General features: G+C 37.6%; 1 protein-coding gene across 1 annotated transcript in view; it reads left to right on the top strand.

Annotated features, from left to right (window-relative positions):
- Nucleotides 1-21493, top strand: part of ZNF169 (zinc finger protein 169) — a 28477-nt gene extending 6984 nt beyond the window's left edge. Inside the window, 5 exon segments of the mRNA XM_023516269.1 lie at nucleotides 2249-2336; nucleotides 4271-4397; nucleotides 4897-4992; nucleotides 19853-20858; nucleotides 20860-21493. Coding sequence (XP_023372037.1) covers nucleotides 2304-2336; nucleotides 4271-4397; nucleotides 4897-4992; nucleotides 19853-20858; nucleotides 20860-21400 — 1803 coding nt within the window. The 5' untranslated portion in view covers nucleotides 2249-2303 and the 3' untranslated portion in view covers nucleotides 21401-21493.
- The last annotated feature ends 484 nt before the right edge of the window (nucleotides 21494-21977 follow it).

Genomic DNA, 21977 nt, shown 5'->3' with positions numbered 1-21977 from the left:
CCAAAACAACAACAATAAAAACCCATGGTCACCTATATTTTCTCCTCTGGTATCTACCAGGCGTTTTATAGTTTTGTGTTTTACCTCTAGGTCTGTGATACATTTTGAGTTAATTTTTATGAAAGGTATTTATTTTAATGACTGTCCTTTCTTAACTGAATTTCCTTTGTTCTTTGTCAGTGATCAGTTGACTTGATTTGTGTGGATGTGTTTGTTTCTAGGCTCTCTCCATTAATCTATTTGTTTTTTTCTCCAATACCACACTGGCTTGATTACTGTTGCTTCATAGTAAGTCCTGAAGACTAGAAATGTTAGTCTTCTGATTTTGTGCTTCTTCGATATTGTATTTACTCTTCTATATCTTTTGCTTTTCCATATAAATTTTAGAATCAGTTTTTTGGTATTTGCAAAGTAATTTCCAGAGATTTTTATGGGGATTTCTTTGAATCTGTAGCTCAAGTTAGGAAGAACTGACATCTTAACAGTATTGAGTCTTCTTAGCCATGATACAGAGTATGTCTCCATTTATTTAGATAATCTTTGATTTCTTTTAGCAGAGTTTTTTGGTTTTCTTTATAGAGAGCTTGTAAAGATTTTTTAGATTTATACCAATTATTACTTTGTAGGAGGTGCTAATATAAATGTAGTGTTTTTAATTTCAAATTCCAACTGTTCCTTGCTGGTATATAGGAAAGTAATTGATTTTTTAATACTAACCTTGTTTCCTACAATCGTCTCATAATCACTTTGTTCCAAGAGTTTCTTTGTTGGTTCTTTGGCATTTTCTACAGAGACAATCATGTAATCTGCAGACAAAGATGGCTTTATTTCTTTCATCCCAATCTGTATACCTTTTATTTCCTTTTCTTGTCTTCTGAGCTAGGACCCTTATCTTAGGGGCAAAGAGTCAAGTTTCTCACCATTAAATACTATATTACTTATAAATTCTACATCGTCTTTTATTTAAGCATGGCCTCAATTATTTGTAGGCATCATCTAGGCCATTTTTAACCTAAGCTTAATAAAATTAATATTAATTCTTCAATGCCACCTGATATCCTGTCAGTGTTCAGATTTCCTTGATTGCCTGAAAAATGTCTAAATAAGGTTTACACATTGCATTTGATTTCTATCTCTTAATTCTGTTTTTATTCCATAAGAACTTTTGTATTTTTCTATTGTTATTCATTTGTTGAAGGCTTTGCATTTAAAAAAGTTGCAAGTGTGTTAATTCACCTCTCAGAACTTTTGTATCATTTCTTAATAATGACTGCTTTCCTCTATGTCCAGGATGTCATGATCATACCTAACATTATTTACAATAACTCTCTTACGTCATCTCATACCTGGTTTATATTGACCTGTCCTTTGTAGTTCTCTTTACACATTCATTTGCACAAGACAGGATCCTATTGAGGCCTACATATGTCATCTGAGGAATGGTTTATCTCTTAAATATCTGTTTATTAAGGAAAAATCTCTTTTATTCTCCTTTTTAAAAAATCTCTTCATGTGGGCAGTGCCTGTGGCTCAAAGGAGTAGGGTGCTGGCCCCATATACCAGAGGTGGTGGGTTTGAACCCGGCCCTGGCCAAAAACTGCAAAACAAACAAACAAATAACAAAAAATCTCTTCATGAAATTTGCTTGTTCTAGTTTAGACCTTGGTCAATTGCAGACTGCCTAATCCTAAATTCCAAGTCACATTTCAAATCTTGGAAACCTAATCTTGGATATGTGAGTGGATGGAATGGTGCAGCCAGGTCACATGAAAGGAAACACAGGTTATGGATTCCATACGCTTAATGTCTCCCTCAAAACCTGTATTTCTCTGGAGTCCTCCAGAGCTCCTTCTACTTGGAATTTCCTGGATTCTTTGTTCTTTGGTCTCAGGAAGGATGTGAATGAGGTGCTTTGTTTTCAATATGGGCCATTATTTTTCAGTATGAATGCTCACCTCAGGGCACTCTTAGGCCTTTTCCCCTTATTGTAGACCAGCACAAAGTCTCACCCAGCAGCTGTAAGATGGAGGTTTTATTTCCCACCAAGATCTGGAGTCTGAGCTTGCTGCTGACCCAGATCTGTAGACTTTATTATAGAACATTAGCTAAGAATGGTTTGTGTGATACCCTCTGTGACTTTCCCTTCTTACCTCCTCTTTCCCCTACTTGCTACTGAATGGGGAGGCTGGACAGAATGTGAAGGGCATACATTCCAAGTACTTCTCTCACTTCTCATCTCTTTCCCCAGATCTGCCTCTGCAACTTGATTCTTCTCTAGGAAGAACACTCAGGAGAGCAGGAATATGGCCCCAGGGCTCCTGACAACCAGGGAAGAGGTGAGTCCTGAAATATTTTCCTACTTCTTGCAGGACAGACTTACTATTTTTTCTTGTCCTAGAGGCTGCCTTCTAGGTGTTTGGCAAACCCTGTCTCTGATCTTGGAGGTGTGACCCACCTTACCTGGACCAGATCCTTACTGGATCTCAGATGTCTCTGCTCCTTTCCTGATTAACCAAGTAGTTAAGTGTGATCATCATGTTCTGGGCAGTTAAAATAAAAATTAAAAAAAAAAAAACCATGCTTATGTGTTTGGTGATTCCCAGTGCCTAAAAAGGATAGGAAGGCTTTTTAAGGAGTGTCTGAGTTGCCCCTGAAGGATTTGGCAAGTTGAAAATTTAGGGGGGGAAGACACTGCTGTGGGAATGCCTCAGGAAGTCTAGCCCATTTCAGAAGACCAGGTGACTGGTAGGCCCCTCACCATTTAGGAAGCTTGCAGCAGACAGTGGTCTCTGGCCACATTAGTTTTCTCTGTGTAGAGGTAAGGATGCTGATCTGCTGTCTGTGTGTAGTGCATGGATAGATTTAGTTTTGCAGGCCCCATGCTTTATATTTAAGTGAGTTTTCTGTACTTAAAAATAGAAAGATTACATTTAAAGGTCCATATTCCCTGCTTTTCTGAAGATCATTCCCCACTGGCTGGGCAACATGTGAACTTGATGTGATTGAATGGAATTAACATTTATTAATAATCTAAACAGCTGCCAGGCAGGGTACTTTTGCATTGATTGTACCAAGTACACAGAATATTTATTGTCACCTTTGCTGATTCAGTTTTGCTTTGACTGTGCTATAAATATGTCAAGTGTGGAATGTTTTTGATATAATCATATTCTTAGGTTCATGATAGATATTTGCAAATTCCTGGAATAGTTAAAAATGATTGGATTTGATGTTATCAGAATGTTATTGAGAACAGTAACATTACAGTAACAGTAAATTTGACTCATTTGTCAAATCTGTTGTGCCTTTGAGAGAAAATGTGCATGAGAGAAATGTGCAAGACTAAGTTTCAAGAATGAAGGCAAAATTAAGACATTTCTAGATAAACAAAAGTTGAGGTAGTTTATTAACAGATCTTCCCTACAAAAAATACTTCAGGCTAAAATGAAAGAATCCTAGACGGAAACTCTAGAACATAAGAAAAACACTAGTGAAGGTAATTTCATAGGCAAAAATAAAGTAAGCCATAAGTTTACTTTCATAGGCATGAACAGCTTCTTGGCCTAGAGAACCTTCTCCCATACATGTGACTATTGACCATAGGGAGGAGGAAATAATCACATGGGGGATAGGTCAAGACTATTGGATGGATGACTCAGTTTAACCTCTGAACTCCAGGAACTATATGGTGATGTTGGCTGTGTGGGGGGGTGCATTCTCATGGTGAAGATTGTCCTCCACAGTCCTGTACTTGGCTGCCATTCTTGCAGCTTCCTGAAAACTTTGGTAGGCATACTGCTGTGTATCACTGAGCAGTAATACTCACAGTAAGTCCTTTGTTCCTCCAGAGGAACAGTTTCGATGTGATGTGATGGCTTTTGGAGAAGAAATTTGCATAGAAAGGTATAGGCACTATTTTAGAGTCACTAAATCAACTTTTAAAATGAAGACTAAAGAGGAAAGAATCAGTTTACCTGAGTTCACGTCTTACTATATAGCTGTAGTAACCAAATCTCTGTGTTTTTTGACATCATAGACATAGATCAGTGGAACAAAAGAGAGAACTGAAAAATAGAACAGGATCAATGTATGAAGGGATTAATAGTTGTGAACATATAGAACAACTACAAAAGTTTAAAAGCAGGATCTCTAAATTTCATCTGGGTGCTCTAGGACTGCCTTTTTACTGCCTTGGCCATAGTTAGTGACTTAAGTTGATTAGTGGGCATGGCTGGCTCTTGAGTAAGCAGGGTAAGTGTTTGTGTTACAGGTGTTAATGGCATTCCGGGATGTGGCTGTGGCCTTCACACTGAAGGAATGGAAGCTATTGAGTCCTGCTCAGAGGAGCTTGTATAGGGAGGTGATGCTGGAGAACTACAGCCACCTGGTTTCACTGGGTAAAGCTGGCCTGTTTTAGGTCTTGGACTCTGCCTGAGGGCATCTTAAGCTTTTACATAACAGTTGCTGGGCTTCTGATCGAGAGTTTTTCCCGTATCCTCCAAAGAATGTCTGGATTTTGTAGCAAACTTTTATGTGTGCACATGTATGTATGTGTGTAGTGTGTGTATGTGTGCGTGTGTGGTGTGGGATGTTGCATTTCTAGCTCTCTTCTTCTAGGCTGGACTGATCCTTTAAAGTTATCTTGCTTCAAGTGGGGGGATATTTTTACTCACTCAAGCACAGGGTAGAATCATGTATTGCCTTTAGATCCAGGGGCTCCTCCCCTTATTTATCTTTTCTCAGCATTCAGACATCCTTTACCCCACCCCACCTTACCTCTGTACTTCCTTACCACCATCTGTGTTTATTGCATTCCCTGGTTTGGGAGTTCTGTGATAGCCTCTTAAATCAGTAACCTGAGGTCACCTTCATTTATTTTTTTTTTCTTGTGAGTAGGAATTGCATTTTCCAAACCAAAACTCATCATACAGCTGGAGCAAGGGGACGAGCCCTGGAGAGAGGAGAATGAATGTCATCTGGACCTTTATCTAGGTGAGTGGGAAGCCCTGGGTAGAGGAGGGCACAGAGCAATGAGAAGCTCAGCAGTTAAGAAAGGAGGGCCAACTTTGAGATGCTTGGAAGAAGTTCTTTTCCAGGCCTCCTAGGCCACTGGTAAAGACTGCTTGGCACTGCCTGCCTTCCATACCACACACTTAATGCTAAGAGAGGGCGTGCCTGGCATCCCATCTCTTTCCTCCATCAGGGAGCCTCATTGCTCTCACTTGGGATCCCTTCTCAAGTATGTTTAGGATTTCCCTGTTCTTTGGCTCTGTGGTTAGCCTGATCTTCAAAATAGCACCTGGCCTTTAAGACTAAGCCTCCTGTCCCTACTAGATAACTTTTCAGTTTCTATTCTTCACATGGTAACTTTTTTGTGCATCAGATCTATCCCATAAATTCCAGTGACTTTGTTTCTTTTATGATGTAAAAGATACAAAGCATGAAGAATTATGCAGTGAGTAGTGTTGTCCCAGCCCTACAGCCTAAGTGTACTTTAGAAAATTAGGTGACAGCCTTTTACCTTCCCTGTCTGTGTTCTGCTACTCCACTTCCAGGTTCCAAGTTAGCATTCCATGACTGCCTTTATCTTTTTGTAATACCCTGTGAGTTCTTCAATCATATAAAGCATTGTGTTGCATGTTTGTAAACTTCTTTGCATATAGTATTTTTGTTCCAAATTTTGGCCATTCAATAATACTGCTGCGTATTCTTATATACCTCCTTGAGAACATGTGCAAGATTTCCTCATAACATATATACCTAGGAGTATAGTAGCTGGTTCACAGACATGCATACCTTCAACTTGTTTAAATTATGCCTAATTGTGTTTGGAAGCAGTTTTGCCAGTTTATGCTCCCAGCTGCAGTATATTTAGAGTTCCTGTTCCACAACCTCACCAACATTTGGTTTTGTCAGACTTTTCTTATCCATCTATTTGGCATGAGGTGAAAGAAATCTCAAAGGGAGTTTTACGTTGTTTATCAGTCAGCATGAGCATCTTTTCATGTTGTGTGGCCCTTGATATTTCTGCTTCTGTGATTTGACTGTTAGTGTGCTTGCCTACTTTCATTGGGCTGGTTTCTTTTTATTAGTGCTTTATAGAAATTCCATATACATTCTGGAAACATTTAGGGCTTTTATGCAGCTGGAATTAATTTGACATGAACTTAGAAGACAAGGATAAATTTTTGCCTGATTTATCTTTCTAAATTTATTTTCAGTATTCTTGGCATTTTATTTTTTTATTGTTTTTTGCTTCTAAATATAACTATATAGTTGATTTTGTACCTTATAGCAAACTAAGTACTTTTGTCTTTTTAAAAAATAATTTTATTATATAAGTTATAATCAGAAATATTAATATATATTATATATAATAAAATATAATAAGGGATATAAACAGGCATATTATGAAGGTGTAAAAAGTGCACATACTTAATGTGTGAAATTTGGTAAGTTCCAACACTCATGAAACAAACCATTGCCACAACCAAAATAATGACCATATCTTTCATGTCTAAAAGTTGCTTGTGTCTCACTGTAATCTTTACTTCCCACCCCTCCCTGCCTTACTGTCCTCCCCTATAGCCAGGCAGCCACTGATCAGCTTTCTATGATTAGATTTGCCTGCATTTTCTGGAATTTATATAAATGGACTTAATACAGAGTACGGTTGGATTCTTCACCCAGCATAATTATTTCAAATTTTATCCATAATGTATGTATCAATAGTTCATTTATTTTTAATGCTGAGTAGTATTCCTTCTTGTGGCTGTAACATACTTTATTTAACCGTTGACCTACTGAAAGACATTTAGGTTGTTTTTAGTTTTTGACAAATACAAATAAAGCTGTTTTGAACATACAGGTTTTTGTGTGTACATACTGATTTTCATTCTTTTGGATAAATACCTGAGATTGGAATGGCTGGATTATATGATATAATGTATATTAAACATTTTAGAAATCCACACACTTTTCTAAAAGTGTCTGCATCACTTCACATTCCCATCCAGCCAGTGTATGAAAGTTCCAGGTCCTTCATGTCTTTGTCAATACATGACTTTGCTATTACTTTAATTTTAGACATCCTGATAGCTGTGTAGTGAGTGGCATTTTACTGTGGTTTTAAATGACAGTTGTTAAATTGCTGATGTTGAGTATCTTTTCATGTGTTTATTTGCTATCTATCTTCTTTAGGTGTGTATCTTTCACATCTTTTGCCTATTTTAAAAACGGTTTCTTGTTTTTTAAACATTGAGTTTTGAAAATTATTCATATATTCTATATAGAAGCCCACTATCAGATTTGTGATTTACCAATATTTTCTCTGTGTCTTGCTTTTTATCTTGTTGATAATATCTTTCAAAGAGAAATTTTTAATTTTTGATGAAGTCTAATTTTCAATTGAGAAATTTTAGTCTAAACTGAGGTCAAATATTTTCTTTTTTTAATTTTGGAAATTTTAGAAATTTTAATTTATATGTAGATTTGTATTTTAAGTAAACTTTTGTGCTTAATGAAAAGGTCTGGATTTAGGTCCTTTTGGGGAGGCATACAAATACCCATTTTTTTCTAGCACCACTTACTGAAAAGAATAACTTTACTTAATTGCATATGTACTTTTGTGGAAAATCAGATTAACATATGTGTAAGGATCTATATCTGGATACTTTTTTCTTTTTCTTTTGAGACAGAGTCTCACTCAGTCACCTGGGTAGAGTGCCATGGCATCCAGCTTATAGCAACTTCAAACTCCTGGACTTAAGTGATCCTCTTTCCTCAGTCTCCTGAGTAGCTGGGACTACAGGTGCTCACCACAATGCCTGGCCAGTTTTTCTATTTTTTTTAGTAGAGATAGGGTCTTGCTCTTGCTTTGGCTGGTCTCAAAGTCCTGAGCTCAAGCAGTTCATGCGCTTCAGCCTCCTAGATTGCTAAGATTACAGCTGTGAGATACCACATCTGGCCTAAATCTGGACTCATTTTCCACTCCTTGTTTTATGTCTTTTTTTAAGCCAGTACCACATAGTTTTAATTATTATAGCTTTTAATGGGACTTAACTTAGTGTAATTCCTCCAACGTTACTCTTTTTTCCCATTGTTTTAGTTATTTGCATTTCCACATAGATTTTAGAATTGGCTTGGCAATTTTTACAAAGAAAACTTGCTGGGATTTTGATTGGAATGGAGCATGATCTGTCTTAATTTGTGGAGAATTTATTTGTAAATAATACTGTGTCTTCCAATACATGAATATTATGTATCTCTCCATTTGCATAAGACTTCTTTAATTTTTGTCACAATTGTTTTGTAGTTTTTCGTATATAGTTATTAAACATGTCGATTGTTTTGTAGTTTTTGGTATATAGTTATTAAATATCTCTTGACAGATTCATCCTTAAGTATTTCCATTTTAATGCTGTTTTTAAAATTTCAATTTTCAATTGTTTGTTGATGGTACATAGAAATACAATTGATTTATGTATAGTGATTTAGTATCATGTAACCTTGCAAAACCCAGTGTTGGTAGCTTTAGTTTTACTTCTTTCTTTTCATTTAGTATGTCTTCAAATTCTTTTTCTTGACTTATTACACAGATGAAACCATCTAGTGCAATGTTTACTTTAAATGATGAGAGTGGACACCCTTTCCTTGTTCTTGATCTTGTGAATATGTTCCTAAGTGAGATTTAAGTTATTTTTATGGTTTGACAGAGTTCTCTTCTACTCCTTGTCTGGTGAGAATTTTTATTGGGAATAAATGTTGGATTTGTCAAACTTATTTTTGGCACCTTTTGAGATTAGACATTTTTTTCTATTTTAGTCTTTTAATATCACAAATTACATTTTGTTTTGTTTTGTTTTTTATTCTTAAACCAACCTTGTATTTCTGGTAGTGCTGCCCTTATTCATATTTCACCAGTGTTACATTTACTTTTTGATGTGTGTATGTGCGTGTTTACATCTGTACAGTTTTATCACATGTAAATTCATCTCATCTGAATGCTACCATACTCAAAGATACAGAACAGTACCATCACAGGTGTGCCTTGTGCTATCTTTTTGTAGCCACAGCCAACTCCCTCCCTCTTTTTCTCTGCTAACATCTGGCAATCAATAATCTATTCTTTGTTCTTATAATTTTGTCATTTCAAGAATGTTTTATAAAAAAAATCACAAAATTGCCTTTTTTTCATTCAGCACCATTTCCTCAAGTCTCGTCCAAGTTGTTTAGTTGATACTACTTTTATTGCTGAGCAGTATTCTATGCTATGCATGCACCCCAGTTTCCTAAACCATTCATCCATCAAAGGACATTCAGGTTGTTACTACCTTTTGGTTACTACAAGTAAAGCTTCTAGAAACATTTGTATACAGGTTTTTGTATGAACATAAAGTTTTCATTTCTCTGGGATATGTGCTTAAGGCTGTGACTGCTGAGTAAACATGTGTTTAGTTTTTATAAACAAGTGTCACATTCATTTCCAGAATGGCTATACTGTTTAACCATCTCACTAGCAATGTTTGAGTAATCCAAATTCTCCATATGCTTGCCAGTGTTTGGTATTATCACTACTTTTTATTTTGGCCATGTTAACAAGTTTCTAATGATATTATCTTCATTGGTTAGAGTGAAGAGTTTAGTGCATATACTTCCTTGCTGGGAGATATGGATAGCTGGGCATATCTGAGTAAGTGCACTGTATCAAGGCCTTGCTCTTAGAAAACACTAGAAGAAATTGATGTTCTCCTTGTGGGGAAATAAAGAGCTTCGGAGGCCCTGCTCATGGGTAGCTATAGCTATCATTTTATGGGGGCTTAACGGGATATATGTTTAGCTTTTACTGTTTCTCTTTCAGAGGATCTGGATCTAGCAGTGTTATTGGCAGGTGTGAATGTGTGTTAAGGTCTGATCTGACCACTGTTTTCCTGGCAAAGATGACCTGACAAGTAGTAAAAGGAAAGGAATAAGCTCATGGGATGGTCTGGCAGGCAAGAAGTCATAGATGGACTCAGAGCTAGGTGTCTACTTGAGCATTTCCAGACACTGCAGTTTAAGAGGCTCAATCCCTAGCGGTTCATGTTAGCAGGATGGGCCGCTGGAGTAATGGGTAGCTTGCTTATCATTTACACTTAGGAGCTGTTTTTATTTTTTTAAGTTGAACTTACAGGAAATGCAAAATCTTACATGTACTGGTCTATAATAGTTTTACCATCCAAATACTATCAAGATATAGATAATTACTGTCATTCAGATAGTTCCCTGATCCCCATCAATCAAAGGTAGCCACAGGTCTGATTTTACTTTATCATGGATTAGTTGTGCCTGTTCTAGAATTATGCATAAATTGAATCACTCAGTATGCACATTTTTTGCATAAGGCTGCTTTCACTCAGTGTAAAGTTTTTAAGCTTCGTCCATGTTATTGCACATCCGTCTATTATTTTACTGCTGAATAGCATGCTATCAGATGAATGTGTGACTGCATTCTCTTGGATGGCTTTACATTTCTAGTTATTTAAAGCTATTAACAGTCTTATGCTAGTTTTTTTTTTTTAACATAATCTTTTCATTTCTTTTAGATTCTAAGGCATATGCTAGGTCTATCATTTTCATAGGACTGCTGTGTAAAACAACAAATTTATTTTCTCATTGTTCAGGCTTCAGAAGTACAAAATCTGTGTGTCAGCAGGGTTGGTTTTTCCTGGAGGCTCTGCAGAGAATCTGTTCTGTGCTTCTTTTCTAGCTTCTGGTGGTTACTGGAGTTTCTTGAATTATAGAAACTGCAATCTCTGCCTCCATGGTTACATAGTTTATTTCCCTCTTGTGTGTCTCTGTATCTAAATTTCTCCTTAAAAGGACACCAGTCATGGGATTAAGGCTCACCCTAATCCAGGATGACCTTATTTTAACTTGATCATATCTCCATACATTTTGGGTTTTTTTTGAGACAGTCTCACTATGTTGCCCTCAGTAGAGTGCTGTGGCATCAAAGTTAAAAGTTTGGAAAAAGATATATAATACAATCACTAATTTAAAGAAATGCATAAGTTGCTCTGTTAATAGCAGATAAAGCAGACTTCAGAGCAAAGAAACTTACCAGAGGCAAAGAGGAACATTACATAATATAGCAGAAATCCATCCATGAGAAATATGTAACAATCCTAAATATATGTGCACCAAATAGCCAAATACATGAAGCAAAACCTCAGAGCTGAAAGGAGATATTGAGGAAGACAGTTATTCTCGGGGAGTTAAACATTGCTCCTGAAGCAACGGGTAGAACTTCCACAACAAAACTCAAGGATAAAAGAGTGCTGAATACCATAATCAACCAAGAGGATCTAATTGACACATAGAATACTTCACCCAACAACAGCAGAATAGATGTTTGTTCATCAAGCATCCTTGAAACAGTCATCATAATAGCCCATGTCCTAAGGCCATACAACAAACTTCAACAAATTTAAAGGAATTAAAATCATGAAGAGTCGGGTTTTTTTATCCTTATTGGCATCAAACTATAAATCAGTAACAGAGTGACAACAGGAACAGTGCACTTCTAAATAACCTATAGGTCAAACAGGAAGTCTCAAAGAATGTAAAACAAGTATGTATAGAATGGAATAAAATGAAAATATAAAACATGAAAGTTGCAGGATGCAGCTTAAGCTATGTTGAGAGGGAAATTTATAGCACTAAATGTTCACATTATACATTAAGAAATGTCTCAAATCAATAATTTAAATTCCTAACTCAAGAAGTATGAAAAGGCAGAGTAAAAAAATAAGCCCCAAAGAAGAGTATAAATGAACAAAGATAAGAGCATTAGTAAATGTAATTCAAAAAATACAGGAAAAAATACAGAAATTGGGGGACCTAAATTTGGTTCTAAAAATAAAAATGGATTAACCTCTAGTAAGAATGACAAAAAGAGAATACAAATCATTAATGTCAGGAAAGAGACATTACTACAGATCCTGCATACATTAAAAAAATTGGTAATAAGGGAATTATATGAACAACTATTCATATATTTTTGAAGAAGTGGACTAAATCCTGAAAAACCACATAATGCAGGATAAAATGGACATTCTGAATAGTTGTATAACTATTAAGGAAATTGAATTCATAATTAAATTTTCTATAAAGGAAATCTAGACTCAGATGATTTCATAGAGAGTCCAATAAACATTTGAAAAGGAATTTTTTTGGGGGGTGACACCTGTGGCTGAAAGGAGTAGGGCGCTAGTCCCATATGCCAAAGGTGGTGGGTTCAAACCCAGCCCGGGCCAAAAACTGCAAAGAGAGTTAGACTTTAGCTTTTTTGAGATAGACTCTAGCTTTTTTTTTTCTTTTTGAGACAGTATCTCACTATGCTTCCTTTGGTAGAGTACCATGGCACAACTCACAGCAACCTTAAACTCTTGGGCTTAAGCAATTCTCTTGCCTCAGCCTCCTAAGTAGCTGGGACTACAGGCACCTGCCACAACGCCCAGCTATTTGTGTTGTTGTTGTTTAGCAGGCCCCCTTGGAATCCACCCGCCCCAGTGTATGTGGCTGGCGCCCTAACCACTGACCAACAGGCACCAAGCCAGACTCTAGCTTTTTTGCACTGGATAGATTGCAGTGGTGTCCTCATAGCTTGCAGCAACCTCAAAGTCCTGATCTCAAGTGATCCTACTGCCTCAGGTTCCTGAGTAGCTGGTAATATAGGTGCATGCCACCACCCTGTTAATGTTTTTTATTTTTATTTTTGTGGAGACAGGAGCAGGGGTTTCAACGTGTTGCTCAGGCTGGTCTGAAGCTCCTGGTCTCCAATGATCCTCGCACTTCAACCTCTCAAAGTGCTAGAATTACCCGGCCTGAAGAAGAATACCAATGTTTACATCCATGCAATTATCAAAATGATATCAATTTTGATAACTGCATGGATGTAAACAACACCGAAAGAGTGTAAGTAAGAGTGGGAAATGTGAATACATGAATCGTATCAACATGAATATCCTGGGTATGATAATCTACTACAGTTTTGCAAGATGTTGCCCTTGGGAACAATTGATAAGAATGCACTGATTTGGCAGTGCCTGTGGCTCAAGGAGTAGGGTGCTGGCCCCATATACCGAAGGTAGCAGGTTCAAACCCAGCCTTGGCCAAAAACTGCCAAAAAACAAACAAACAAACAAAAAAAAACTCCTCACCAAAAAGTGGCCAAAAGATTTGTATGTGAGACAGCCAGTAATGAACTGTGTTTATGATCAAAGCATTTTAGGGTGGCACCTGTGGCTCAGAAGAGTGAGGTGCCGGCCCCCATATACTGGAGTTGGTGGGTTCAAACCCAGCCCTGGCCAAAAACTGCCAAAAAAATAAAATAAAGAATACACTGATTTCTCTGTGTTATTTCTTCTAATTGCATGCAAATATGCAATTTCAAAAGAAAATAAAGAGGAAATGAGTTGGAGGACAAAGGGAATTTTAAACTATGAAAGGTAATACCGATGGATTCCTGGTCTAATCTGGATGTTCTTAATCCCATCAGTGTTAGAATGGAATTTTTAACATACATGTTAGCTTCTTTTTAGTTTTGTAAGATTTACTGCACTTGAATTGGTAGGAACTTGTTTCTGCTACTTGGGAGGGGTTCAGATGGAGCAGTGTACCACAGACAAAATATTTGCCATGATGATGCCCAAGGCATAGGCCTTTCTACTCAACCCCAATTCCCTTTGTATTTGTTTGCTGTCCCTTTCTCTGCCTCTCCCTCCCCTTGCCTCAGCCACCCCTTGCTACCCATCCCCCAACCCCCTCATCTAGAAGCCCACCTTGATTATCTTTTTCTGCATATGGATGCAATGTGGCTTGCTTTTTCTTCAGGGTGATATTCTAGGGCTTATGGATTTGTTTTTTCTCTCTCACTCTTTATCCTTTCATGCCTTTATGATAAAATTCAGAAAAGGGGGGATTTTTGCTACGTTTATTAGTTTACTTATCCCTGAGAGAGCAAGGTTGTAGAGAGATGACAGGAAGTAGAATTTGCTTTCCACAATGAGATGTCTCCAGACTACGTGGGGTCTAAATTGGAATCTTAACTGGCATAATTGTGGAAATCTAAGAAGGGAGTTAGGATGGGAACTTATAGACCTCAGGGAGCAGGAAACTGGGTGACCATCATCCAAGGGGATACTATAGGCACAGGAGCCCCTTTGTAACTAAACAGTTGTGTACCGCAATGTTCTGATACTCTCTGTCCCCTACAGGTTTTGGATTACTTAAACCTTCTCATGACATCATACCTCAGTTGTTTCTCTTAAACATGTGTATGATGAAAGGACCTCCAATAGACTTCATTAGATTTCACATTTTCTATCACTTTCTGTTTCATCCTGCATTCATTATGCAGAATTAAGCCAATAGAGTAGCTCATCTCTGACTTTATGTTTTGGGAACACAACTGTGGCAAAGCAGGATATAATAAAGATGTTTTTCTCCCCAAAACAAGAAAACTTGATAAGTTTGGTTTTAGAGAACATCCAAGCACAAAAAGACTGTTGATATTTGAAAATATTCTGATAAATGAGACAAAATAAACTTTATTTTCATAAGTATACAAAAGTCAATATTTATTCACATAGAGGACAGATGGTATAGATAAGGTTATAGTTTTTATGTTTTTACAGATTTATTTGCTTATCAACTTTATTTAATATATGTATGGATGCAGACATTCTTCTGTGATCATACTATAAAATGATAGATGCTATTTAAAGCTTTAATTTTCAATCATGAACAAAACTGAACAGTAACATATTAGGATAATGTAAATTCCACTTTGATAATGTAAATTCACAGTTTTACACAGTTTAACCTTTTTAAGACCTAAGGTGTTCATTATACCAGGAGTTGGAAAGTGACAGTTTGTGGACCAGATCTGGCCTGCCACATTAAAAGTTTTGCTGAATACAGTCGTACTCATTGTTTATGTATTGTCTGTAGTGACTGATGCTAAAATGGCAGAACTGATTAGGTGAGACAGAGACCATGTAGCCTGCAAATCCTAAATGTTTACTGTATAGTCCTTTATAGAAAAAGTTTGCTGACCCCTGATATGTAGGAAAGATTGTTAAGTAAAATTACTGCATGATAACTAAGTATGTTTGTTCTCTCAATTTTAAAATTTATTTTCATAGGAAAACTGGCCAAAATATATTCATTAGTGCTTTTCTTTCCTTTTTTTTACAGTTTAATTGTAAATTTATATAATTTTTATTGATATATAATACAGAGTAAATATATTTTCAGTGTACATGTGATAATTTGATACATTTATATAATCAAATCAGGGCAACTGGGATATCCATCACTTTAAATATCTTTTCTTTATGCTAGGAACATTAAAATTCATTAGTGATTTTCACACTTGATCTTAGCCAAAATCTTGAGAAGCAATTATCATTTCCAATGTTTCAGTCAGAGATCATAGAAATTAAATTGAAGTCATCCTTAAATAACAGTATATTAATCTTGATGTTAAAAATATTAAGACAAATAAGTTTTTAGAATTTACATAGAGTTTGTGTAAATCATTTATAGGATTTTTAGAATTGTCTGCAAATTAGTAGACCAGGAATTTTCTGATTTTCTGAATTGAATATATCTTTTTAATTTAAAATTTTTTCGAAAACAATTTTATATTATTTGACCAATGAAACCAATAGAGGAAACTTAGGATGTTTAGATTAACTAGACTTTTTGTTTGTAAAAACCAAACTGTGTAAAAATATTATGCTGTAATGGTCTCCTTGGACTACTATGACAAAATACCACAGACTGCATGGCTGTAACAATAGAAATTGGCTTCCCACATTTCTAGGGGCTGAAAAATCCAAGATAAAGTTTCCAGCAGGGATGGCTTTCTGGTAAAGGCTCTCCTCCTCCCATGGCCTTTCCTCTGAGCATGCAGAAAAAAACATGCCAGCTCTCTGGCCTCCGTTCTTACAGCCTATTCAAACTTCTGTGGTAGTCCTTCCCTTTGAAATCAATATTAAGAGGGAAATCAATCAAGAGGGAACCATTCTTGCCCTCTTGCTTGTGTACTCTGGGCCTGTGGTTTATATGGCAGCCCTCAACAGATCTCTGAATCACTGGGATCATTTTTCCTTTTTTTGAAGAATAGTGCACATATGTGTCAAAATAGACTGGTGTCCATGGCTATGGAATGCAAGAAGTCTGACAGCCTTCTTTTATGTAATCTGATTTTCTCTTTCCCTTTTACTTCCATCTAAATAGTATTTCTGCTGGCATAATCCTACCTCTACACTGCTGTGATGGACCATTAAACTCATTGTGCGTACGCATGCTCATTGCCTTGTCAAATGGTTAAGCCACACTCTAGTGTCCTCTTCAGAACAAGCTTTTTTATTTTTTGCGATAGGTAGAAGTTGAGAATTTTCCAGGTCTGCAAGTTTGGATTCTTGTGTACTTAATTGTTCCTTTAATTAATCCCTCTCCTTGCGTTTTACTGTAAGTGATAAGGACAAGCCAAGCTACAACTTCAACACTTTGGTTGGAAATCTCATTAGTTAAATATCCAGTTTCATTACTCACAAGTGCTATCCTTCCACAAAAGATTAAAACAAAATTTAGCTGTTTGTCACTATGCCAAAGTTTTTGTCTTTCCTCCAGTTTCCAATAGTATGTTCCATATTTTCATCTGAGATATCATGAGACTTTTAATATCTATATTTCTACCAACATTCCCTTTAAGGCTATGTAGGCCTTTTGTAGCCTGTACCCCAAATCTCTTCTAACCGCTATCCTCCAGTTTTAAAGCCACATCCTTTTCTGTATATTTGTTATAGAAGCATCCCACTTCTGGGTACCAAAATTTGTATTAGATTTTTTTTCCATGGAAAAACAGTACCAATAGAATGGAGATACATAATTGTGTTAGCCAGTTTCTTAAAGTTAGTATGTTCCTTATAGTAATAAGGAAGGTGGCTCACACAATTATGGAGGCTGACAAGTCCTAAGATTTGGAGTCAGTAAGCTGGAGAACCATAGAGCAGGCAGTACTCCACTGCAGACCTGAAACCCTGAGTGCCTATGATGTAGTTCTGGTCAGAAGGCCAGCAGGCTTGAGATCCAGGAAGAGCCAATGTTTTAGTTTGAGTCCAAAGATAGGAAAAGCTGTATTTCCCAGCAGGAGGGCACTCAGGCAGGAGGAATTCCCTCATTTTGGATAGGTGAAAAGTGTAAGTGGCAGATCCCAGAGACAACTGAGAAAGAACAGAGACTGGCATCAGAGAAGTTTAGGTCAGGTTTATTGAAAGGGATAGTGACCAGCCTGAGCAGTGGTGCTAAGATGGTGTCTGTCCCCAGGGGACAGTTAGAGACCAACCCCTTTTCTATGGATTGTAGTGGGTGGGCAAATTTCACAGCTTGACCTGAAGGCTTTGGTGGGTTAAGAGTCCTTTGGCATGAACTTGGGGTGGAGATAACTGGGTGCTTTGTCTTTGTCTTGGTAGGGAGGGTTCGTGTAGAGATGTGTTAAGCCCCCCAATAATAGGGTCACTATTTTGTTCTTTTCATGCTTTTACCTGCTTATATGAGGGTCATCCACTTTAAGGATGGTAATCTGCTTTGCTAGTCTCCTAACTTAGTATTAAACCTATCCCAAACACAAATACCCAGAATAATGCTTAACTGGGCACCAAATAAAATGAACCATAGTATCACATGTGATGAGTTCTAGCTACTACAAACAGTGAACTTTACATATACTAATATTGTGGTAAAATCATGGAGACAACATATTATGAAAATTATTCATTTTCTAAGAATTTATCCACACACATCCCCCTTTTACATTTATAAACCAAATTAGAAAATTAGTTAAATTGTTTTGAAGCAGTAAAATGACAGTATTGCTTCTCTTGTAGGCTGGTATCTAAGGCCTTTCATGTAACTCACAGCTATCCACCATCTCTCTCTGCCATAACTGTAGAAGGAAAAATTTTCTTAAGAAGCCATTGATTTTTTTTTTTCTTTTGAATTCTTATACATTAATTGAATTGCACATTCATCTGGCACAAGAGCAGTTGTAGATTTTTAAAAGACATTATCTATAGATTAAATTATGATGAATAAAGTGTTTTCTTAAAAGCTATTGCTTCCTCTAAGGGCAATTTTAACTGAATTTAACCAGTCACCACATTTAATACAGAAGAAACACAAAAGTGATTTCTCTCCTGTTGAAAAGCACACCTGAAATGATGTGCAATGAACTGGGCTTAGTGTTTATGACCCAATGCATATATAAACAAGCCAGAGCATTAGCAGTGGTTGCATTTCTCTACCCATCAAATCATAGACAAGTAGACAGTAGTGTAATACTGAAACCTCAGCCATCAAAACTCTAGAATTATAGCAAAGTTTTTTTTTTTTTGGAAGCTGCTAGCTGCAAATGTACACACATGCCAAGAGTTATGATAATGTGGTCAGACTAGCTTACCAAAAATAAATGACAGTTCAGTGAACTGAATTAGAGCACAATTGCTGATTAGAATCTACCCACAGTCACCCTGATGACCAGATCTGCATACCAAGGCTAAAAGGAGTTAACTTTAATAATTTGGAAGTTTATTTGGGGTCAGCACTTATAATTGTCAAGACAGTTTCAGAAGAACCTATAAACCTAGCAGTGCACATACAGACACACCTAGAGAGCTGAACCAATTGAATTGTTTTCTCAAGGGATGAGGCAAGATTTAAATGTTGGGAAGAGGGGGTTTCATGGTGGCTTTTATTAGGATCAAAAACTGGCATTTTAGACCAGTAAGTCAGAGCTGTGGATTAGGGTTCAGTAAACACTTCTTATAAAGGGTCCAATAGTAAATATTTTGAGCTTTATGTTTTTTGTTCCAACTAGCTGTTATGTAGTAAAAGCAACCATAGGCAGTACATAAAGGAATGGGCAGCTGTATGTCAACACTATTTTACATACAAAATGGTGGGAGACTGGCCATAGATGGCTCAAAAAAGTATCTCATTCTATCAGTTAGAAAGAATCAGGTAGATCTGGAAAGGCCTGACAAACAAGGTTTACTCAGAACTCATGACTTGTTTTTTCCAATCAGTTCTTTTTCCAAGTAAAGAATCAATTGTAATGGAACAATACATATGCATTTGATATCTCTTAGGCAAGAAATATTATAGGTGGAAATTTTGCTTTTATCTCTTGCACAAAACTCAGAAAAACAAGTCTTGGATTGATTAAGGTCACCAGGAGTCAAAAATCCTTTAGGGGATTGCAGACCTAGACCACGTCTCACTGGTCTATGGCTAAATTAAATATTTGCTTGTGAATGGAGAAATGTTCAGTTTAATTTTCCACATGGGTCTCTTCAGCTACTGTTTTATATTGCCTCCTCCATTTAGGGAACCTCTAGGGGGAATGACTCTTAATTCAGTTCATCACATCTTTATAGTAGAAAAAGTCATTAAGGAAATTGTAATAACTCATTTAGTATAAGCATGTATTTGTGGGTAATGTTTATAGCAGTATTAATGACTATGCCTTAAATGTGTAACTCTGCTTGTAGTAGTATAGATGTTGGGAGAGCCAAACCTAATGTAATGCTCTTGTGAACCTTTTATTAATAGTTTGGTTGATGCTTAGAGCTGGTTTGTAGTGTGGGTATTTTGTACTGCAACAAGGCATGTACTAATATGTGGGTTGAAAGGTAGGTCTATAGAGAAAGGCTTTGTTGTGAACATCTGAGGCATGACTATACGGCAAATGTTACCATCTTCAAGGCATCTATGGTGATTTTGACCAAGACTTTCTCTCTAGCAGAGCGCAGGACAGAATTCCAGCCCTCTCTCTCCCATCTGGTGGCCTTAACTAGTCCACAAATCCTCAGACAGTATGTACTAAGCAATAATAATCCACAGAGTTTTCCAAGCTCATCTGTGGGAAGTGACTTTTAACTTGAAGCTCCAAGCTGCTCAAATGAAAAAGGAGGTGGAACAAGAGAAGACCTTGACATTTCATTCAGGAGAACAAGGGTGAACAGAATTTCGAGGACATTTTTCAGCTCACGTCCAAGTCACCCATTAGTTTGGGTAGAAGGCAATAGAGGAGGAGGAATAGACTGCCTGGCCAAGAGGATAAGCCCTGAGAAGTCTGACACAATGTTAAAGGGAGTAGATGCCTCAGAATCTGGAGCAGTTATATGTAGAAAATATAGATTAGGACTTAACAAAGAGTCAAGCATATTCAGCCACCAGAAGCATCATATGTGCCCTGAATGTGGGAGAGTCTTTTGCCAGAGATCAGACCTCATCAAGCACCAGAGGATACATACAGGGGAGAAGCCTTACCTGTGCCCTGAGTGTGGGCACCAGTTTAGCCAGAAGGCTTCCCTCAACATACACCATAGGAAGCACTCAGGAGAGAAGCCTTATGTGTGCAGGGAATGTGGGTGACACTGCAGGTATACATCTTCTCTCATTAACCACAAGAGGATTCACTCTGGGGAAAGACCTTTTATATGTCAGGAGTGTGGAAGAGGCTTTTGCCAGAAGATAGCTCTCATTCTACACCAGAGGACACACTTGAAGGAGAAGCCTTTTGTGTGTCCCGAGTGTGGGAGAGGCTTTTGCCAGAAGGCATCGCTCCTCTAACACCAGAGCTCGCACACAGGTGAGAAACCCTTCTTATGCCTCGAGTGTGGGCACAGCTTCTGGCAGCATTCACCACTACTCAGTCACCAGGTCACACACTCAGGGGAGAAGCATTATGTCTGTGCTGAATGTGGGCATAGTTTTCGCCAGAAAGTTACCCTTATCAGAAGGGTTCACACACACAGGGGAGAAGCCTTACGTGTGCCCCCAATGTGAGCGAGGTTTTAGTCAGAAGGTTACCCTCATTGGACACCAGAGAACACATACGGGTGAGAAGCCTTACCTGTGCCCTGAGTGTGGGTGTGGCTTTGGTCAGAAGGTCACCCTCATCAGACACCAGAGGACACACACAGGGGAGAAGCCTTACCTATGCCCTGAGTGTGGGCATGCCTTTGGCCTTAAGTCACTCCTGACCAGACACCAGAGGACACACTCAGAGGAGAATCTTTATGTAGAGAGGCAAGGACTTGGCCAAAAGTCATACCCTATCTCTGACCAGCGGATACACTCAGGAGAGAAGCCATGTGTTTGTGATGAGTGTGGGTGTGGCTTTGGCTTTAAGTCTGCCCTCATCTGACATCAGCGGACCCATTCAGGGGAGAAGCCATATGTGTGCAGGGTGTCTGGGCGTGGCTTTAGCCAGAAGTCTCACCTCCACAGACACAGAAGGACAAAGTTTGGTCATCAACACCTATCAGAAGAGGTGTTCTCTTGACCTTTCCTTTCCCCATGAATGTAATACTTGCAGAAATCACTAATAAATGTTCCACTTTCCTGAAATGGAATGAGGATAAAAATGTTGGTTTCTTTGTTTGATCATGAGATAGTTGATTTACGGTTTACTTTCTGTGTTAGCAATGTGTTCCCTAAGTCTACCCCAGGCTGGGTGGATTTAACAACATGAATTCATTTTCTTATAAATAAGCCTGGAAGTCCCAGATCAAGGTGTTGGCAGGTTTGGTTGCTACTGAAACCTCTTTCCTTGGCTTGCAGGTAGCTGTTTTCTTGCTGAGTCCCATGGGCTTTTTTCTGTATACATGCTTTCCTGGTGTCTCCTCTTTTTACAAGGACAAGTCATTTTGGATGGGCTCACACCCTCTTTTAATTTTAATAACCTTAAAGGCCCCCTCTCCAAATACAGTTAGATTGGGAGTTGAGACTTCAACATATAAATTTTGAGGGAACACATATTAGTCCATAACACTTTGTCCTCTGGACCAATAAAGTCCATGCCCTTGCCACATACAAATACATGAACACCGTCCCAACAGTAACAAAATTCTAAACCTATT

The sequence above is a fragment of the Otolemur garnettii genome, unplaced genomic scaffold (assembly GCF_000181295.1).
Source record: "Otolemur garnettii isolate 467f Iridium unplaced genomic scaffold, OtoGar3 scaffold00088, whole genome shotgun sequence".
Taxonomy (NCBI): Eukaryota; Metazoa; Chordata; class Mammalia; order Primates; family Galagidae; genus Otolemur; species Otolemur garnettii.
This window is presented reverse-complemented; position numbering and strand designations above follow the sequence as displayed.